The sequence below is a fragment of the Lathyrus oleraceus genome, chromosome 4, assembly GCF_024323335.1.
Source record: "Lathyrus oleraceus cultivar Zhongwan6 chromosome 4, CAAS_Psat_ZW6_1.0, whole genome shotgun sequence".
In the NCBI taxonomy this organism is placed as follows: Eukaryota; Viridiplantae; Streptophyta; class Magnoliopsida; order Fabales; family Fabaceae; genus Lathyrus; species Lathyrus oleraceus.
In genome coordinates this window covers 59,085,147-59,108,777 of record NC_066582.1, presented here as the reverse complement: position 1 = coordinate 59,108,777, position 23,631 = coordinate 59,085,147, and the positions used below count along the sequence as shown (strand labels likewise).

Here is a 23,631-nt window from a genome sequence, read left to right as displayed (position 1 = left end):
ATGGTGTCGACATAAATACCTGAGCGGGACAAATTTGAAATTCAAAATGGTTAGCAGTTACAAGGAGAACAAGCTCCAAAGATATGGAGTAGTTTTTAGATCGTGTGGCACGACGTCTGTCCACAGACAATTATTTTTGAGTAGTTTTGCTTGTAGACAGTTTCTTTAGTTCATTATAAATAGGGGATCCCACAGAGGACTCGAGGTGTTCACTTTGTACCAAAATCACTTGTAAAAAACTTCACCTTCCCAGCGCGAGGAAGCAAGAGTTTTTAAGAGTGCTATGTACATGAATCACCATATTTACTTCAATGCAACTTCCTTATTTTTCAATTGTTCCCATTGAACACTTTATTTTAATTTCATTTACGTTTAAATTATCCTTTTATGTTGTCGTCTACGTTGTCGATACTAATTCTATTACGATAATAGAATTCACCAAAAGCGTGTTCGTTGTGTATGTCTTTTGAATATTATAGCGTTGTCGGTCACGAGTCACCCATAGTCTACAGCATCATCATTTTGTGTGGAAAAACCTTTGCTTGTTCAATATTTTGTCAGAAGTCGTTTCTCACAAAGTTAATAGTCCGTCGAATTGAACGAGTTACCCTGTTACATTAGCACATGTCTTAAGATCAACTGGTCGATCCTGCAAGTAACCCTTAGTTTTAAGGCTTAGGGAGGACCAGCGGTTGTTTACCAATTTCCACAGTAAACACATGTATGATGAGACTTTAAGTCCCTCAGGTAATGCGTTTAATTAAGCTTGTCTGATGAGGCTCTAAGTCCATTAGGCGAGACTTTTAGAGGATTATGTCTGATGAGAATATAATTTGAATCCCTCAAGAAAGACTTTATGTTGAGCCAGTTTGATGATACTCTAAGTCCTCCACTTTATACTTTAAGTTGAGCCTGTTTGATGAGACTTTATGTCCCTCAAGAGAGACATTAAGTTAGGCATGTCTGATGAGACTCTAAGTCCCTCAGACTAGGCGTTTAGTTAAGCATGTCTGATGAGACTCTAAATCTCTCATGTGAGGCGTTTATATGAGGTTGTCCCCCTTCACATATAGCTCATACATATTACTATGAGGGAGGAAATGATCTTCTAGTGGAAGTCCAACATTTGTTTATTGTCTTAAGTGGTGTCAAGTATCTTCTTGTGGAATTCCATCATACTTGCATTGCCTTACGAGACAACAAGGATCTTCCTGTGAAAGTCTAACATTCGTGTATTGCATTAATAGGTGGCAGGGATCTTCGTGTGGAAGTCCAACATGCTTATATTGTCTTAAGAGGCAACAAGGATCTTCTTATGGAAGTTCATCATTCGTGTATCGCTTTAAGAGGTGGCAAGGATCTTCCTGAGAAAGTCTGACATACTTAACAGTAAAACTAAACATTCTTCTAGTGTCGAGAGTCTCTTGTATCAGTGTTCGAATGTACTTCATCGTCTTCATGCCAGAGAGTTTAGACATAATGTACGCTCTAATTTTTACTTCACTTCGAAAGACTCGAAGTGTGTTAATAAATCTTGCACCATGTGAAGATATTTTATAAGTCGAGGCTCTTATACCTAGTATTCCCCAGCGACTTAATTGGAAACCAATTAGGAATCACTTTTTTCCTTTAGTCTTGAATTCAAATTTTTATGATTTCTTGATCAGTATGTTACCTAGTCCTTCTAGCACTATCTTGATGTCGCTGCCCTTGATGTTTGAGGTGCAACCTGTGGAACCTTATTTTGCAGGTTACTTCTATGAGATATTCCTTTAATGAGGACAACTACTTTTAATGATGACAACTAGTGTTTAATGATGACAACTAGCCTTTGATGACAACAACTAAAGTCAAGCATAAAATAGTTAAAGATGAAAACCAAATTATTAAGGTTTCATGGACTTGAATCTTTAGTTATGGAAACCAAATGGAATATAACTTAAGCCTCATCTCAAATTAAAACTTAAGAAATTGTCTATAAGAATGAAGCATATGACAATTCTTGAAGTATATGAAATTCGGCCTCGATACGTCTGAGTGACTATATTGTAAAAGCATAAACGAATTCTTGTAAAGTGCATGGCTAATCATACACACACATAAACAAGTTTTCAAACTCATTTTTCTCAGTAAAATTCGTTTAAATATGATTTCAAGTCTCTCTAGACAAGTTGGGAACTGTCAAAAAAGATATGGGTGACACGCCGCAAGTGCGCGACTTTACGAAGTAGTAAAAAGTTTATCGAACCACAGAGACCAATGGTTTAAGTACTTTTTTTAAATTTTGTTCTATCAATGTATATATAGAGGAATCAATAATTTGATGTGTTAGTAAAAATAACTTATATAAATAATACTTATATGAAAATAACTTAATTATAAAATCACTTAAATCACAATGGAGGCAAACAGGACTTAGGGTTATAGTTCTCACTCTAACACGTTCATATAATCGAGTCACTTATATTACGAAAGTTTCGACACAAGTTATAAAAAAATACATAAATATGGGCAATACATGCTTTCTCCAGCGCATTGTCATATCGATGACGAATAAGTCATCTGCTTTCGCACGAGCAGATTATTCATCAAGGATTCGTTACTTTTGCTCGGCTATAGAACTTTCACAAATTTATCCAAGTGCTTTCGTTGTATTGGACATGTTTGTTTAAAAATTTGCGCTCCGGTACCGACACATTTCCTTTCAGACTAAGGTCAATACCTGAGAACACTTTACTTTCATACAAGGGTTGGAATGCATAAACCGAGTCATTAAAATAAACTTAGAAAAAATACCCTCGTAATCGACATGTGACAGATCATACAAACGGTTATAAGATGATCCTCATAATCCATAGCTCTTAATGGACTACTCACTCATTGTGAGGGAAAACATAATTAAATCGATGTTCACAAATAAGTTTATAATAAATAATTGAAGAAAACAAGCAATTGAAATAAAAACAAATAGGAAAACCTGAATTGAAAAGCTTAAATCCAGTGCTCTAATGGAGACTTGAGTAAAAAGTAAAAATAAAATACGTAGAACTCTTGCCGAATAAAATCTATAAACCCTAAACTCATAACCAACTATGAGTTTTATAGGAAAAAAAACTAAAACTAGGATAAAATATCTTTGTTCAATGGTCATTATATAACAAATATACCAATATTAACATGCCAAAAGCCAAAAACATGAGAATCAGTCTAAAATAGGAAAGAACTAAAGTGTATCTCTCCCTCCTGCTACGGGTGGTCGTAGCATGCTTTTGCTTCATGTACTAGAAACATCAAAATGAGGGACTCCTAGGACCTTTCTGCTACGGCCCGTAGCAACCCTTTGGATTTTGTATGAGGAATTTCTGACTTTTGACATTTTTCCATATTTCACTTGTTTTCGATCCTTTTTCACCTCGAACACTCATTAGACCCTAAAAATGGCAAAAACACACAATCAAAGCATAAAATACGAGAAACTGAAACAAATCGAACAAAAAGCGATAAAATTCTAAGTAAAAATGACTAGAAATAACGATATGAAAACCACTTATCAAACTCCCCCAAACTTAGACTGTTGTTTGTCCTCAAGAAACAAAGCTTGCTTATGCAAATTTTTGGATCAAGCAGTTCACTATGTTGGAAGAAAATTGGTTTGTCCAATATCCCTTAGGTTTTTATGATAACAAAGTATTTAAAGAACAATTGGATAATACTAATAGTTGTTCAAGTGTGTATGACCATAGACTAAAATTTCATGAAAGTTGAAATATTGGTTCTGACTATGAACATCTAAAGAGAAGCTTAAAGACCAGAATCTGATGGATCAGAAGCTGAAGACCAGACTCTGAAGAAGCCAACTTCTCAAGAAGTCAACGCCTAAAGGTCAGAGTCTGAAAGAGTCAGCATCTAAAGACCAAAATCTGATGAAGTCTGCCTTTGCTAATAGAACCTAAAGACTAGTTAAAGCGCAAGTACCAAGGTGACTCTGATAGGTTTCTGTCAACCTATGATCCTACTTTGTCACGTGAATACCTAAGAGCTTTTTCTTCATAGATTATATTGTGATGCAACTTGCTGTTGCTAAAACAAAACACTAAAAGGTTGACTTTCCCAACGCAAGTTAGAGAGCCTCAAATGATTGGTTAAGTGTATGTAAAGGTTTTCCTTAGGTCATTATCCCCCCTCTTACTCTTTGAGGAAATCTCCTTTTATACTCCCTCAACCATCAATGGTCCTTCAAGGGGTGTTTCTTCATATTCCTTATTAAGGGGACTTGAAATAACGTCTGTCGTCTTCCATAATCATCACATAACGTCTTTTTCCTCAAATTATATAACCCATTCCCCTAGCACCATCGTCGGACCCAACTTGGTTCTTCAGTGATAATACGAGATCGGCTCTGACTTGCCTACCTTATTTCTAATCGAACCTAATTGGATTTTGATTTGTGTAAGGATATGGATACTCAGCCTTTTTGTCTCTTCGTACTTGGTTCTAAAAAGCCCGCCTCAAGGAATTATGGAATGTACATAAGCCCCCCGATCACAAAGTTCTATTTGGATTGAAGTGTTTGGTCAAGATAATCTCGAAACTTCCTCTTCCCTAGACCAACCTCCTACTCGGCGAATAATCGAGGTGTCAGTCATCCTAATGATGACAAATCTTTCTCTTTCCTAATCATGATGGTTTTTATGGGAACTCTCACTTGTCATCATTGCTCTTTTTTTATATTTATTCTTGACCGTTACAAACTTGTTTTTAAAAGGATTTTGTTTCTTCATTTTGTTTATTTATCAAAACTAGTGTTTGCGAACAAATTTCTTCTTCATTTCTTATTTGATTCATTTTCTATCTTAAGCCTCAAGTATCGTTTTCTTTTCCCTTGTTCGTTCTTTTTTTCTTTCATTATGTTAAGCTTTGTGATGCGTTCGCTTTCGACCGCTCAGAATCCTTTGTGATGCGTTCGCTTTCGACCACTCAGAATCCTTTGTGATGCTCGACTAGATCCAACGTTTCTCGATTAGATTGATTATGTGATATTGGTATGGTAACCTTGCGACGCGGAGGGAGAAGGGCCCACATACTCGTTATATGGTAGTTTCTTACTTCGCTACTAGGCTTCCGCTTCTTAGACCTTGCGTCCCATCGGGAACAACTATAAATTATAGTTTCATACATAATCAATTCTAGAGACAAAATTAATTTTATTTTTTAAAAAGTATATTTGTCAAAAATCATTTATATACCCTCAAAATCATTTTTAACTTTTCTAAAAGTGGAACCAAACCTACACTAAATTTATGTTTTATTCAATATTTCAAATTCAACCCAGACACATATCTCCTATCAAATATAGGCAATAAGGATAACGACATTTTCATTAAGTCGCATTATTTTAAGCTTTATTGGATTGACGTTAAGTTTTCATTCTTTAACCATTGTATAAATGAAGACGTTGACTAGTATCAGTCTTCAAGTTTCATGGCCCACCTGCATCTCGATTATATTTTCAAATTCAATAAGACTTTCTATATAAAAGGGATGCCATATTTGAGTACATTAAATTTAAAAACCAATTAGCCTATATTTGGTGTATTTAATCATTAAATTGATTGTTGGTGCATTGTGTTTTATGTTATTACATTTACCATGTAAATTGGTATTTTTTTGTGCATTTTCTATTTGGTGTATTTTCATCGTATGATAAAGTTCGCATGGATCATGTTTCTTCCAAACATGTTTAATATATTTTCACAACTTTCAATTCATTATATTCGAATGAATTGAATTTAATGATTTTTACAAAATAAAATACTCAATCAACAAAATAAAAAAAATTATTTTGCTCTGTTTCACACTACTCCTCTTTATTTATTTTAGAATATTCAAATATAACAGTTAAATTAAAAAATATTTTTAAATTTAGAAGAAAAAAACATAATAGTTAGATTCCACTTTGTTTCATTCTAGTTTAATATACTTTAGTTTTTCTGCTATTACTATCAATTTGATTGATAGTTTTCATTTTATTTTGGAATACTTTTTCCATCCTTACGGATACTCCCACACCACTATGAAAAGTCCAGATTATCCATATAATTCAGAGATAAATCTTCGGATACATCTATTTTAGTCATTTCTCAAGTCAAATAAAAGATGCACCTTCGTTGTGCCAAAAATTAATCGGAGATGCATCTGTATATGTATAAAAAGTGTGTCTGAAGAAACATCTACTTAAACACCATTTATTCAAAAAGTTCTACAACAATGAACATTCTTATCCATTCATCTGAACACCATTCATTATAGTTCTGCAACATTGAAATTTCTCCTTTTTTTCAGCATCTCAAACATTCAAACTACTTCTCATCATTTTGATTAGGTAACTACTCCTCCTTTTTATTTTTTGATTTGTAGATAGTTGTTTAGCCTACATTAGATGTATTAGGTACTATAGACAATAGTGTAAACGAAATTGATATGCTAGAAGAAAATGCATTGAGGTTTTTTTGGGACAGTTAGGGCATAAATGGCGTATCGGCCATGGGAGACAATTACGGGTTTGTCCGGAGATGCAACTCCGAATTTGGTCTGCATTGTTTTCGGAGATACATCTCCGGATTTGACTTTGGAAAAACTTTGGTTTATTATGTGGAATTTGTGAATTTCTCCATACATGTTGTTTATAACTGTCTGTTTCTAACACATGTGCAATGGCTGATGACAACACTGGTTGGATTAGACTCATGCGTGTGTCCTAAATTGTGTTGGTACAACGTGAGAGGACCGCAACGAGGACCATGATGCCACGAGTTGCTAATAACTCGTTTGATGGTGCATCTACTTTGCAGCCCTGAGGTTCCCATCTGTTTGTTCTCATAGCCGACTCTCAGGCCTCACAGGCAGCATAACCTAAAGTTCCTAAAACCTATGTTGACTCTGAAGCCCTTAAAGCCTAGGAGGAAATTGTTGTCGATCCCAATGTCCCATTAGATAGTTACTCAAGAGGCCCATTTGACACCTCTTTACTACATCTTTATGCAATCCATGTTGCTAGGCATGTCTGGCATTGAGAGGTATATTTCTTTTCTTTTGCAATACATATGTTGTCAACTAATTAAATTCATACTGATGGTTATATTTTTTTATAGAAGCGTGATCGTTTGAAATTTCTTAACCACAACATGAAGGTTTTGGAGCTGCCACAATCCACTACTGCTTGGTTCGTTGATGTTATCCGTTATTTCAAGCTTGTCGGTTTATGCTATTCGGCTTACATGACCATAAACCACGTCATGTTGGTGGCTTTTGCTGAAAGGTGGCACTCAAAGATGTCATATTTCCACCTACCTATAGGCGAGATGACCATCACCTTGGATGACGTCTCATGCCTTCTGCATCTTCCCATCAGGGAGATAGATTATTGGACCACGGCAGGATCATGCGAGAGGAAGGGGTCGACATGATAATGCGCCATTTGAGGGTTGACCCTACTAAGGTCGCACAGGAGGCACATGACACTAGAGGTGCTCATGCGAGATTTAGTTTTTTGGAAAAGATTTATAAAGGCCATTTGCGAGGGGCCTTAGATGTTGATGTTAATGGCATGCAGGTTGAGTATCATTGCGCATTGAGGTGTTACCTCTTGTTCCTGGTTGGCACATCCATGTTTGTGGAAAAAAGTACAACCTATGTCGATGTTGTCTACCTTAAGTACTTCACAGACCTGACTGCGATTCACGAGTACAACTGACGCATCACTTCTTTGGTCTAGCTGTAGTCGAAGATGCGCGAGAGTTGTCTTTGGAAGATAAAGCAAATGACAGGGAGTTGCACGTTCTTATGGTAATTTTTTATTACTAATATTTTCATAATCCATTTGTTACACTTGTAATTAATATTGTATCTGAATCATTTGCAGGGATAAATCATCTCTCATTTCCCTCACATCACCGGATGGAAAGTTGCGCCTGCCTACGATGAGGATTGGCCACGTGCAGCCGCTTTTGTTCTGTACAGGGGGAATGGTGCGGCCGAGCCATTCAAAGTCTCTCTTGATTGTATGGTACCATGTGATTGCTTTTACCCATACTAGGGTCACCGTCATACACGTTAGTTTGACGTCATTTACTTATACTCCGGATGATTGGCATACGAGTCATCTCTTATGTATCCCTATCTGCCCTTGCGAGTGGTACGCTAGTTTGGCTACTTGCAGATTATTCAAAGACCTCCCCATGAGTTCATTCCTCCCGACATTCGTCGCATAGATCTACAAGCGAACTGGATGATTCCAAGAGTTACCTAGAATCATAGAAGTATTGCAGGGAGCTAGCTCTTATACAATGGGTTGTTGTTGAGGGCTACATGACATGGTTCTATAGGGTGTCACACCTTATCACTACGTTAGACGCTCCTGGAGGACTACTTAGGTCAGCTAATTAATAGGTACTTGAGGTTCAGAATGAGCAGACAGAGAGCGTGAATGCGATTTTTCGGCGTGTTGCGAAGATGGGTAGAACAACCATAGAGTCGGGACTCTTTCAGGATGACACTACTCAGTTGTCCCCCGTGGAGCGCATTGTTATCGAGTTACGACATGTCGTGCAGTAATGGCGGAGGAAAAGGCAGGAGTTAGACATACCTAGTAGTTAGTTTATGTTTGGATGTATGACTTTTTAGTATTTTTGGATAAATGTTATATATAGTCTTGACTTTTTGGATTAATGTATAACTTTTTGCTTTCATTTTAATTTAATATAACTTTATTTTATGTTGATTTTACTTTGATATAAGTTGACCTAAAAAATTATGATGTTAGGACAATGCTGATGTTCTAAAATGATTCAAAGAGTTATTCGAAGATGTATCTCGGGATACACCCAAACGATATACAAAGATGCATCTCCAGACCTTAATTTGATTTTGGATGCGTCTTTTATGTCCTTTTGTTTTGGCAATGGTTTTATGGCTGTCACCTTTTGTTTTGGCAATGGTTTTATGCCTTTCAACAACCCTTCTCAGACTTTGTCCAAAGCCATAAATGTATATGCTCCATAATAGGTTGCGTCCATAAGATCCTTTCGAATATGATCAAAATGAAAATTTTAAAAGATCCCTGAAAAATGCATGGTGTGAATTAAGAATCTCTCATCTTTCTAAGGCTGCTTGTGGTCATGAGAAACTTATGACTCACATTTTGAATCAATTCAGGATTGATGCAAGTTTAAGGATTAATTGTTCAAAGTCCAAGGCCATCTTTCCTTATACATGTATTTTGGTTCTCCAATTTTGGCTAGAAGAATTGAGGATCATTTTAATTACATTATGCACAAAATGGACATGCTTACGGTACGGTACATTGAATATTGGCATGCCCAACACTCTTCAATAGTTAAATATCAAACAATTAACTGTTATAGATCTTCTGCTAACCAAACTTGCCTGCTTTGCAGAGACGACACGCCTCAGACAGTTCACTCATTTATCTCGCAATCTATCTCTAGTTGATAGAATTAGACAAACATGCTTCAAAAAATTTCAAATCATCCTAGAAACGGGCTAGCTACTAAAATGTCTATAAAAGCTACTTCAAAAGAATTGTTAAAACATTTAAAGAGGGGAGCAAACATGTTCAGGGGCATGTCATTAACATTCTGATACTTCCTAAATACTAGTTCTCACTTGAGCTTCACAGTTTCACTTTAACATTTCTTCTTTTTTTTCCAATCTTTTGAGTATATATTCAGAAAACTAATGATTAATCAACGAGTGACTTTTACCTCAAAATCTATTTTTCAATAATATGAATATTCAGAAAATTAATTACCAAAGGAAATGAAAACGAATAGTCTGCTGTCAACACAAATGACTCATTGGTATGTGCTTGGCATTTTCAACCTCCGTATTCAAAATTACCATAAAAGACAACATAAGCTCAATTCAGTGATACATCAGTAATTATTGTAATAGATGAATTCCAATTGATAACAGAATACACAACAAGTGACAATTGACTTAATGTGAGAAAATGTAACAGTAAGAATTGGAAAGAAATTAACATTTTAAACAGTATTTTGAATCAAATAAATAGCTTATTTTACTTTGGCGAACTAATGAGGGAAAAGAAACACTAGATCTCTCTAATACTTTGATGTGTATAATGGAAGTAATGATGTCTAAGCCTAGGACCTATCATGTTAATCTCGGATAGAGTTGCTCAGCATCAAACCCCTAAAATGCTATAGCGGTATAACAGATAACAGATAGCCACTTTTGTAAAGACTAAAAACCAGTATACAAAATAAACATGAAATACTAAAAAAATAGACTAATTCACAAAATTAAAGAGTTAAAGAACCTAAGGTATATAGTAATAAAACTTAGGCAGAGAAGAAGAATAAAACATACCTGAAGTAAAAATTGAGGAAGAACATAATTCACTACGCTATTCCGTTATAGCGGTGTGTTAGACTAATTCACAAAATTTCCCGTAAGCCCAAATGATTGTGCGAAAAAGTTTTGGTATTTGTAAAATCATTATGGCAGTAAAACAATGCAAAGTTACTGAGACAGACTTCAATCCACAATCAGTTCTTCTAGATGAATCAAACCAGATCATAATGTCACGTCCTCAGTTAAGTTTAAGCATACTGATAGATAGGACCAAAAATATGTAAAGGAAAACTGAATTGTATTGATAGAAAGATGAATTATGTTACAAGGTAAAACAAAGAAGCTGAAGTGAATTCACAACTTATCCGAGCACTATATGCTAGCATTCTTCCCCTGATATAGCCTTAATAGCCTAGATGATTCCTTCTCATAGCAATTGACATACTTTTTCATGAACAAGTCATCAGACAAATGAAACGGTGTACGCAAGCTAGCACCCTTCTTTATCAAACCTTTGGATAGAAGATACCGGACAACTAAAGCTCTTGGAATAAGCCTTTTCTCTAGACTAAATTCGAAAAGATCCGGGGCGGCCATGAGCAGGGAAGGATCCCAACCAAGCTCTTTGATCCAAAAACTCATGACCGCGTTGAGTTTATCCGCAGACCGAAGCATAATCTTAGGGTTCCTTTTAAATGCATTAAAAATTGCATCTTCAGAGAAACCCCAGCACTTGAATGCATCAATTTTGGCATCCCATTGTGATTTGGTGATAGCCCTTTTGGCTAGTAATGCCAAGCAAAACTTGTAATTGGAAGGGTGAAACCCTAATCCCTTTATCTCCTCCACAACCTCCCTCAAATCAGCAGAACAAATTACAGAAGGTCTAGAACAAAACAAACCGTAAATGCTTGAAGGAGTGACACCGGAATCAATTAAAAATTGAAGATTTGGTTTCATGAGACGATCGCTAATGGAAGTGGGACATATGATAATCGAATCAATGGCTTTTTTATCAGAGGGACAGAAACTTCTTACCAATTGAAAAGAAGGGATGATGTGTTTGTGAAGACTTGCACAGAGGAAAAAAGGGCTTCTAGTGACGGTGGCAACTATGTCGGTGGGAGAAGCGCCTTTGGAAGCTAAAAATTGAAACTTTGGGAGAATGGTTTTGATGGGGTTGGAAAGGATGAGGTGAGGAATCCTGCGAATAATGGATTGTGTGTGCTGAATGGAGAAACCGTGGGTTTTGAAGAAGGTGAGAACGGAATCGGGTTTATGGGGGGTGTTGAAATGGATGCGTTTTGATGCTTTGAGAGCGTCTTGTGGAGATAAACCACAATTGTTAGTGAGGTAGGATATGGTGAAAGAGTTTTGAGTGGTGGTGGTGGTGGTGGTGGTGGTGGAGGAGAAGAAGTTGAAAGAGTGGGGTTTGAGAAGAAGAAGGTAACATTTTGGGGTTGAAGACACTTTGTTGAGATATAGAAGAGCTCTGAGATGAAACATGAGTGAGATGATTCGGCAAAATTACAACAACTGGCGCAGAAATTTGGGGGCTTCTCTCTTGAGAGAGACGGTGAGAATCAAACCTGAGATGATTTGAAAAAGATTGAGAGAAAATGAAAAAGAATGTCATAAGAGAAAAAAAAAATAGAATAGATTTAAATTTTGTTTTTGTTTTTAGTCTATCTTAAAATTGTTGTTAAAATTATCGATAATTAAATCGTTAAATAATAAATTATTTATATAAGTTTTAGAAATCCTCGTTGAAAATTTTAGAATAATTATTATTTGAGAAAAATATTTTAAGAGATTAAAAATAAAATTCGTGATATTTAAGAGAATCATAAACAAATTTAATCTTATAAAATATTGTTTATTATCCAGAAAAAAAAGCGGAATAAAGAAAATAAAAATATTGGTAATTTTTAAAAGTATAAAGACTTAAATAGTATTTTTTAGTTCTAGTAAGTTTGTGTGCTTTTTATTTTAGTATTTGTTGAATTTTGTTTGGATTTAGTCTATGACGTCAATTCTCTTATACGAAAAAATTGATGTGATTGACGTCATAGTTTTGTTTTCTTTTTCTATTATTTTTTTTACTCCATGCAGACTAATTATTTTTATTTAATTATTTGAATGTTAATTGATAAAAGTTAAGACTTTTAAAAAATGGTCTCAAGAGTGTTCAAATCCTGGACTTTATATTTATAGCAAGGATGCATTTTCACTAAGCTACCTGTGTTCCTTGTTTAATAATTGCAATACATATGTATATATTACAATGGGAATGAGGACTAAATCCAAAAATGAAATGATTTTGCAATTTGAACTTCTTCTTCTTCCTCTCATTTAATTTTTAGTTGGAATTTCGACGTTGGAGAAGAATATATTGTTTTCGACGAAGAAGTTGAGAAGGCGTAGTCGAAACTGTTATTTTGTCGAAGAAGGATTGGTCTGGGACTAAGAAATATTCTTGAATTCAGATTCACTTTTCGACGAAGGTGTCCGTTTGGAGTTACGTTCGACGAGCATGATTCAAATTAAGGCTCATAACTGTTTTTTGTCCTTATCTGTTTCTTGAGAAGACGCGTGGAAGGCAGTAAGTGGCGAAGTCCGTGCAAGCGATAATGTGTCATCTTTTGGAGAAATGACCATTTATTACCGTTATTTTTCGATCTATTATAAATAGGGTCTTAGTGATTAGGATTATAGGTGTTCCATTTTGTACAAAAACTCCTATATTACTTAAAGTATTTGTGTTGTTGAGAAACGAGTTCTTCAGTGCAATGTACGTGTGATCATCAATTTTACTTTTGTATCAAATCATTTATAATTATGTTATTTACTTTCTTTGTAAAGTTACTTTAAAAGTTATTTACATTTCTACGTTTCTTTACAAACGTCAACATTATTTTTGACGAAAAGAGCATTGTCGAAATGTTCATAAGTGATAAGACTTGAAGAGAATTAAAGCACATGTCCTAGGATCAGTTTAGTCGATCCTGCGAGTAACCAAAAATATAGAATTTGGAAGACTAACGCTCGTTTATCAATTTCGATGGTAAACAAATTGGCACACCCAATGAGACCAGTGCTTAAATCTCTGAAGTATTTAAAGTTCTTCATTTATAGTTTCTCTAACTTCGTTGCATGAGATTAAGAAGTGGTAAAGTAGACACAAATAATGAAGCAATACAAAAAAGGAGATACGTAAGAAGGATGGCGAATCCGCCAAATAACAATGGAGAAACTATGGTTGCAGTATCGGTGTCCGAAGCAATTCCATCCATGGCGAGTACAACGGCCATATCGTCGAGTACTCACAGTGGACCAATTTTATCTCATGTGAGGACGCATGGTCAACAGGTGACCCCTCCTCTAGTAGGATCTAGCGCATTTAGGCCCTATGTGACTGGATTTACGATGCCTTTGAACGATCGCAAACAGCCATATGGCATGCCAACTTCGATGATGGCAAATTTGCACAATGTGACGTAAACGCTGGTTGGCCCATTGGTGAACACGTTCTCGCCTTTGCAAGGGTCTGGGTCGGTTGTTAATAATATGGGTCAATGAACCAACCCCTAGGGGTGGGATTTTCTACCCAACAAATGCCCAATTTTACTACAAACTCTACAGTAGTTTTAAGGCAGCAAATGGATGAAAGTAATCATGAGATGGTCCATATGCTTGCCCAACAAATGGGAACAATATTCAACCCCTTGATTCAAAACACCACTCAAACAAACCAACATATGACAGCGCAGATGACACGAATTGCAGACTTCTTTGGAGTTCCACAAGTGCCTCGACAACTTCGAAGGGAACGATTATTATAAAACCAAGGAGCAATCCTTGAAGAGGACCATACTATTAACCAAGCCCATCGAAATGCACCCCGTATAGACGTGGAAAATCAGAGGGTTGGAGTATAACCCCCCAGGAACGAACAACAAGTGTCGGAGGAAAGGGAATCAAGGGTGGTAATGGTTAACAGGAATCAAGATGCAGACGAAGTCTTACATCGAGTTCAACACAATGATAGGGCAAGATATAATAACCTGGCTTCCATTGCCGAAAGGATTGTGGCGTGAAATGGGGTAAACATTGACCTCCATAGGCCTAACTATATATGCCCTTTGTTAGAGTACATTTCGTAGATCGAATTGTCTAGGGGGTTGAAAGTCCCAAAGTTCACGAATTTTTTTGGTGACACTAGTGAATCTACCGTCGAACATGTGGCAAGGCATCTAACTGAGGTAGGGGACATCGCCAATAATGAAAATCTGAGAATAAAATATTTCCACAGTTCTCTCACTAAGAATGCCTTTACATGGTTCACTACACTCCCAGCGAATTCGATTCATGATTGGACTCGTCTAGAGAGATTGTTCCATGAACAATTTTATATGGGACAGTCGAAAATTAGTCTGAAAGAATTAGCTAGTATTAAACGCAATTTTACTGAGCCAATAGATGATTATCTCAATAGATTCCATTTGTTGAAGGCAATGTGTTTCACACAAGTGCTTGAACACGAGTTAGTCGAAATAGCCGCTGGCGGTTTAGATTATTCCATTAGGAAAAAATTAGATACCCAATACTTGAGGGATATGGCCCAGTTAGCTGACAGAGTTCGATAGGTAGAGCGCCTGAAGGCTGAAAAAGCCAGAGCAAGTAAGAATAATATGAGAGAAAGGGTAGCATACGTCGAATTAGATGAATATGATCAAGAGACATATAATGATCCTTTAAGTTTCGATGAAAGCGAAATCAACCTGGAAAAACTAAAACAAGGGTCACCTTATTCATGCAAGGTACTTGCCCCTTCAAATGGAAAGAATCCGGTCGAACTGGAAAAAAGTGATAGATTCCCTAAGAAGACATATACTTTTGACGTTACCAAATGCGACGAAATTTTTGACTTGCTAGTCAAAGTTGGACCAGTGAATCATTAGTCCGACCAATAATCTAGTAACCCAATAGCATGATCAGATCGATGTCCGGTGCAAATTTTAAAACACTGAATGCAAGTCATGTAGCATTTTCATTTGATTTTGCAAACTCCCATTACTCTAATACTAATGACCATCCGGACCCTGCTAGGGAGGCCACAGACCTTGAATCTCTGGCCGACGGAAAGTCTCCTCCAGTATCGCACTACCGGGGAACATTGCTGACCTGACGTCGTGATGCTAAACTCCTCAGAGTATCATCTTCACTGACTGGCAAAACCCATTCTCGAATGGTAACCACGGCTTGGGGTTAACTTATGCTTGCAATGCTGATGTTGATCTTCCAACCAGCGAAACCACCTCTCAAACGGTAACCACGGCTTGAGTAACACCTTCACCCACTGGCGAAACATAAATCTCAAACGCCGACCTCGGCTTGAGACTAGCTGATGCTTGCAACGATGATGCATGATGATTTTCAGCGTAATGCTCCATAATTATGGAAATGCTATGCGATTTATGCAATATGCTATGATCTCCTAAATGATGCATGCACAAAAAAAAAGCATCCCCCTCAAGGGACTCTTCTGGGGAGCTCGAGACACTCTGCTGAGGGACTAGCCACTGCTCCATCTCCACCCTGCCGGGGAAATAGCACTGCTGCTGGGAAACAGGCAACCCTTGCTGAATAATCCCCTCTGCACCCAATCCGTTTGGGGACTTCACCGGGGAAAGATCCACCAATGCACTCTGTGGGGATACAACTGTCTTTGACTTGCTGGGGATATCAATCCCGACCCTGCTTGAGAAATCACCGCACACAGATACTTCCGATGGGGAAATCGCAACCTTCAGGCCTGGCGACTGGGGAAGCATTGCTCTAAAACCTGCTGGGGATAACCATCCGGACCCTGCTAGGGAGGCCACAGACCTTGAATCTGCTGGGGGATTAGTCATTCTGACTCTGCTTGGGAAGATGAGGAAAGTCCGGGTACTGAACACCCGTCGACTCGTCGAACCTTGGTATTCATATCCCACTCCCATGTCAACTTTCCAATTTTGAGAACTCCCAGACTCGTCTGGACCTTTTCTGCTCCATCATCTTGTATTCCAAACCGTTCCGTACTCGACGGAGAGCGAACCCCTGGGACTTATACAGACTTTTCAATTTTCAGACTTTGAAGAGTCTTCTTGATTAATTCTCAAGGATCGTCGTACGCCCTTCCGTCGTCCTTTCACCATTCTTCCATTCATTCGCCCCTGATTGGACTCCAGGGGGATTTGTTTTTCAACAGCTTCCACATCACCACCTGCAAGTGAGCGCAAATATCTAACAGTTCCTGCAAAAGAGATCGTTAGATAAAACCGTGCCCCAGGCGTGTCAAGATTTCAACACTTGGGTCACTCAACCTTCCAAATAAGATTTCCAATTTTCAATCTTATATGCACGCATTGGAAGGGATCTCCATGTCTTAAAATGCAAGATTCTTTATCAAAAATATCTGGATGTTTTTGCAATCAAAGCGGTAATGAAAGACAAAAACAAAATTATTTGACTGAATGTGCATTTTATTGACTGAAAAAGTGTGGCTCAAATCGAGCAATACAAAGGAAGCAATTCCTGGAAAGAGGTAATTGCGCACAAAAGGAAAAATCTATCCTAATGGCAATGTGAAACCCGTGATCTCATCGAGTTCCAACTCAGTTACACCCCATATGTCCTCAGACTCTCCATGCTTTCTGCCTTCTGAACAAGACGATTCTGATTTATCCCTACCGGGTATTATCCAAGATGCCTTAACCAAAGCGTAAACGATCATGCCAGACGCAGTTGTTCGTTTTAATCCCTCTTTTGCCTGGACCGCCCTTTCAGGTTTTCAGTCCACCGGGATACCCTTTTTTGCCCAAGTCACCTTTTCAGGTTTTCGACTTGCCGGGTGTACAGTTTTTTCTTTTATCCCTAATTTTTGCCCGAACCTTTCTTTCTGTTTTTTGGTTCGCCGGGATGCCCTTTTTTGCCTGGACTATTTTATTCTTTTCGTCCAGCGGGTCTCTTCATACGAAGTATTTTTTAACTGCGTCCGCATTCACAGGGGATGGAAAATCCTCGTCATCCATGGTCGTTAACAACAAGGCTCTGTCAGAGAAAACCTTCTTGACCACGAATGGACCTTCATAATTGGGTGTCCACTTGCCCCTTCGATCGTTTTGAGGAGGAAGGATCCTTTTCAGCACCATATCACCCACGTGATATACCCGAGGTCGTACCTTTCTGTCAAAAGCACGCTTCATCCGCTGCTGGTATAATTGCCCATGACAGATGGCCGCCAGCCTCTTTTCTTCAATCAGGCTCAACTCTTCGTACCGGGTCCTTACCCATTCAGCCTCTTGCAATTTCACGTCCATCAGGACTCTCAAAGAGGGAATTTGAACCTCAACCGGTAATACCACTTATATCCCATATACCAGCTTCATACTTGCCCACATCGTTGGTGCATTCGGTAAACTCCGCTTCCATTCATGTTAATGGCCCCATCAGACATCAGAATCCGTTCGGATTCGGGGTCAGGCCCCTCCTCCGGGATCGGTTACTCTCAATCTTTCGATTTGAGCACCTCGAGATGTCCTCATCAGGGAACTCAAACTTCATCGGTTGATAACCCCCAATGGGTTGCCGGGCGAGGTAATCAGACAATACACTCCCCTTTATCGCCTTCTGAGAGATATACTGGATATCACATTCAATCAAAATCATTAGCCCTTTCGCAACCCGTCCGGTCATTGCTGGCTCTTCAAAAATCTACCTGATCAGACCCATCTCGAAATCCACAAAGTGGTATGAACCAGCATATACTGTCTCAGTCGGCGAGCAGCCTATGCCAAAGTACATCAAGTTTTCTCGAGCAGTGAATGTATTGTTTCACAGTCGGTAAACTTTTTGCTAAGGTAAATTGCATGCTCTTTTCGACCAGACTCGTCATGCTGCCCCAGTACACACCTCGTAGACCCCTCGAGGGCTGTCAAGTACCAGATTAACAGTCTCTCTCCATAGGGAGGCAACAGAATCGGAGGCTCCTGCAACTTATTCTTGTCTGTTTTTTCCCAATGCCCCTTGGCAATCATTATTTCCCCTGACCGTTTGATCTCTTTTTTTTCAACAACTTGAGCGGGTTCCCGCGTGGCTGTTAGGTGAGATGTGAACCATGACAGGTAGTTCAATCTACCTAAGAAACCACGAACCTCTCTTTCCATTCTCGGTTCAGGCATTTCTGTTTTTTTTTTTTTTTTTTTTTTTTGCAGGATCAACCTCGATTCCTCTTACAATGAACCCCAACATCTTACCGGACCGCACTCTGATAGTGCACTTATCTGAATTCAACCTCAGTTTGAATTGTCTCAACCAGTTAACCAACTTGGTCAGATCCACCAGATGCCCCTCTTCTGTTCGGGACTTTGCTATCATGTCATCAACATTGCATTCGATTTCATGATGAATCATATCATGAAACAAAGTCACCAGGGCTCTCTGATAAGTAGCACCGGCGTTCTGCTTCGCTAGAGGACAGTCTTCTCCATGGCAGCTTGTGCACAACGACACCGGTATCCGACCCTGGCATATCCTGACATGACCAGACGAAGGTACCCACATGCTTTTTCAGTGGGGCTACCATTCTGCTCTCGACTCGCCTCTGAAGCGGCCCCAACTTTCATTTCTTTTCTGACCTCGGCGGTATACAGATTTACTGTCTCAACCTGCTCTTTATGCAGCTGAATCACCTTCTCCTCTTGTCTCAACAACCTGGCTAATTCCAGTAGATCACAATCTTCTTCGCCTTCTTCTTCGGCATGATAGATCGGATTGTCGAAGTCATATGAGGGGTAACCAAATTGTTGTCAATGAGATCCGAGTCGAAACGAGACAAAGCACAAGGAAGGAAAATGAAAACAAACATTGCCATTTTTATTTTTAAAACTGCAAAAATAAATGAAAAACAGGGAGCACCGCTTTTAATTGAAAAACATCCATTTATTAATGATGTAAAATGTTGCAAAATTTAAACATGAGGTGGCCCTTACAATGGACCATTACGTGTCGGGCAACACGTATGGCTTTCATGCAGATAAAATCAAAACAGAAATCATTACTCTTCTGAATGAGCGACCCTGATGATCTTTTCAGGCTTTCCAGTTCTGGATTCCCATCCCTGGTGCGCACGGCTTTATCCAGCCATCAAACTCGCAGTCACTGTCAGTCCTTTCACCTACCGCACAGGCGTGATCCGAATCTTCAGCAATTGCACTCACCATCGCCTGACCATGTACCGACATGGGATCGGCATTAACATTCAAGGACAGTGTAAAATTGAGGGCCTTGGAATCCACCAGGTCTTGAACAGTATGCTTAAAGGCTCTACAACCCTCAATGTTATGCCCAGGCGCACCAGAATGGAATTCACACCTGACATTCTCATCATAGTTAGGTGGCCTCTGATCAGGTTTCAACGGAGTCAACATCCTCAATTGTACCATTCCGAGATCTTTCAACTTCTTCAACAGAAGAGCATACGGCATGGGCGGCTTGTCAAAATGACGATCAACCCCCTTTCCTCTCACTTGGTTCCCAGCTCCCTGTGCCCTCTGTGGAGTTGGCTGATGTTGCTGTCGGACTGACTGATTACCAGCAGGGATGGTTACCGCAGCAGTGTGCTGGTAGTAACGATTCCTATCGTGTCCTCTCTGGGCATACACAGCACTCGATTCACCCTCATTCTTGCGCTGGTCATTCCCGAATGGCTTCTTTACTCCAGATGACGGAGCATTTCCCTGTATTTCCCCCTTCTTCAGCCAGTCTTCAATCCTCCCCACCTTCTCGGCGATTGCTTTCTGCCCCAAGGCGAGCCCTCGCACAACATTGGACAACTCCCTTATCATCTCTTTCAGTTCGAGGATGTCGGCGTTGGGAGGATCCATCAGTTTGGATTTGTTGCCCCTAGCAGGATATCTGAGCAAACGAGCTATGCGCACCGGTTGACACCTACAAAACAGCAAATGGGTTAATATGCATGAATGCAACGTCTATCCATATGAGGAAGCTTCTGTCCTTTGATCCTGGTTTCATCGAGACAGATAATATTTTGACATCCACATTTTGAAATTCAAGACGTCTCTCAACCAGATTCTCAATCAATAATTCTCCCCATATGGCTAGACGTAAGTTAGATGCAGATGAATGCGAAATGATGCAGATGTATGGATGCAACGCATTGGACCATCCTCCAAGTCATCTGATCATCTGTTGTACTGAAGCCTTGGTCTCTGAACCGATCATAACCATCTGAGGTACTGAGCAATCATAAGTCCGACTTGAGGTTCCGAAATAAACGGAAATGAAAGATACATCACCATCATCACCAGACAATCTCTGAGCAGATACCCTGAAAACCTCTGAACCGGCCCGGGGAATCCTGAAATAAACGGATCCCCGCTGATAAATAACTCGGACAGCACTTCGGCGTCTCAACAATAAATGCCCATAAATCCGACTTATAAATATGACTCTGATCAACGAAACCAATAGTCACCATCAAAGTCTCCATCTGAACATGCACCTGTAAGAATCACCCTCCCCTCACAGGTAAATTCTAATCAGGTCATCCTAAGGCGGATAATGGTCTCGACAATCGGGCAGAGATACTCAATGGGTTTGCCCTTTCGGGTGTGCCATTGTAGCTCTCCTGAGATCGTCTAAACCAAAGATCCGGGAAATGATCGGTCACCAGAGTCAATAGTTCAGATGAAGTGACACAACCAAAGTGGATACTCCACAAAGGAAGGGCACTATCAAATGAACCTCGTCTGGCTTGTGGTATGTCACGTTGCAACAATATGCTGATAAAGCAAATGAGGAACGTGAGACCACACTAATCCTAGGTGTGTACTCGGGCCTGGGTTTTAGCCCCACTCAGAACACCCACCCCAAAACAAAGGAAACACCTGCACAGAGGACGGCAACATGATAGTATGATGCATGCAAATATTTATGCAAATATATACACAGTCAGAATAATAAATGCAATAAATAAAGCGGCACAAGCAACCTAAACCCTATCCTAGAACGCTAGGAGAGACTCGCTTAGGGAAGATGGACCAGCACAGGTCAACATCTTGTTTAGTCCCCAGTGGAGTCGCCAGCTGTCGCATCCGCGAAAAACAACCGGCGGGCTGAAACAAAACAACACAGAGCCGCCACCGTGCGTTATTTATCCCAAAGAGGGAAAGGAAACGCTCAGAGTAAACCTGGGAAAAGCATGGCCTCGCGACCAAAGAGAAAGGGTACGGGAGTCGGTTACGCAAGGGGAAGGTATTAGCACCCCTCACGTCCGTCGTACTCGACGGGATCCACGCTCTAAAAGATAGGTAAGGTTGCTAAACAAACATCACACACACACACTGAAGACAACACAGGTGGGGGGAAAAGAGGAGAGAGCTCGATAGGACATCGCATCCTATGCCTACGTATCTCGTCGGGAACGAGAATCAGAGCTGCCGTAGTTCGGCTCACGCACGCCAAACAAGACACACACAAACACAGGCAAACCTGGAACCCGAACGCCAATCGCTGGACTTACATCGGCTTCCGAACCAAACAAACACACTCAGGATACGGACAGCCAATCGCTGGGCTTACATCCATATCCTGACACACAAGAAGAACAAACAAACAACAAGCAAGCAACAAGTTACTAAGGAGTCGGGAACTCGAGCCTAGCAACTGTCAAGCAAACACACACAAAAAAGAAAAAAAGGTGCCCGGAGAGACCTCGCACGGTCTCCTGCCTACGTACCTCATCTGATATGAGGATCAGGGCGACGTAGTTCCCCTGAACGGGAAAGAAATTCTAACCAGATACAAAGGGAGACACACTACTAGGGAGCTGTACTCGAGCCTAGGTGTTATCATGCATCATTGCCCTATGTTATGGTTTCTATCTACTTGCACAACAGCAAGCTAATCCTAACCAGGAAAAACAAGCATGCAAGCATAAACAAAGCAAAGCAAACATTCACATAGCACACACTATATCCAGTCAAGTGAGGCTCAAACAAAGGGTTAGACTGCCGAGGCAAGTCAACTGTACAGGGGTGGTGTTAGCTCTTAACCCTGACCATGAGAGTCAGGGTGAAGCTGATGAAAGGTGAGTGAAGATTAGACTTCACAGCTCTTATCCCTGGCCAGGGAGAGCTTCAGACAAAGGAGCGTGGGTCCAGAAAGGAGGAACCCTTCTACGCTCATGACTCTGACACAACTGTGCAACAACACAAGATCTTGGGTTAATGTCCCAATGCATCAACACAGTGGTGTGAGCAGAGGGACGACTCAACAGAATAGTGGGAGATAGATTGCATATCTCTTTGATCCACCAATTGCCTCATAGAGGTCTTTACCTGCTTGGGGACAAAAGTAAACAATCACAAACATCGCCTCTTAAGGAGGACTTCAGACAGTTGCCTGGCCAAGTAACAGGCCAGGTCTTCCAGACTACATGGAGACAAGAGAGTCTACCTCAACTGGTTTTTACAACCAAGCAGCAGCACAGCAAGTTCTTAAAGAACTAAAGCGACTATGGTACCTGGAATCAATCAAGCACAGTCAGTATTCAAGTCACAAAGTCAAAACAGCAAAGTTAACAGTTAATATGTACAGACAATGCCATGTGCAAAGCACAATCAACTCAATTGAGCCAAGCATCCTACAAAACACACAAGTTAGTTTACAACAATTAGCCAAATCAAACTCAATTAACTTGCATCATTCTCCTTTAAGCCTTTGCATCTCTTCCTGAAACACAATTCAAAAGTGAGAAACAAGACCACTAGGCCAAGCCTAGGGTCCAAAGGAGATGAAAAATCCAAAACAGCAAGTGAAAATTAATCAAAATCACAATCAAACAATTTAAAAGCAAAACCAATTGGTCCCATGCTCATATCAATCACCATTATCATTTTATGCACAAAATATCACAAAGCATGCTATTTGCAACATCAAAAGACCAAACAGAATGATCACAATCAAATCAATATCAAAACAGCTCAATAAATTCCACAAATATTCCAGCCTAAACAGGACACATTCAATGAGTAGCATATCAATTTTCAGCTCATTTGGATCAACGGAAGTATGGAAATTAAATTCATTAAGTTCAGACAAGTTCAAGCAAGCCAACACAAGGCATCAAAACAATCACCATCTTCCAAAAATCATAAATCAGTGACAATA

At 39.4% G+C, this 23,631-nt stretch overlaps 1 protein-coding gene across 1 annotated transcript; it reads right to left on the bottom strand.

Annotated features, from left to right (window-relative positions):
• Positions 1–10,577: 10,577 nt before the first annotated feature.
• On the bottom strand, positions 10,578–12,055 carry LOC127073323 (uncharacterized). Its single transcript, XM_051014473.1, has one exon. The coding sequence runs from the start codon at positions 11,899–11,901 to the stop codon at positions 10,768–10,770; it is 1,134 nt and encodes a 377-aa protein (XP_050870430.1). The 5' UTR covers positions 11,902–12,055; the 3' UTR covers positions 10,578–10,767.
• Positions 12,056–23,631: the final 11,576 nt, after the last annotated feature.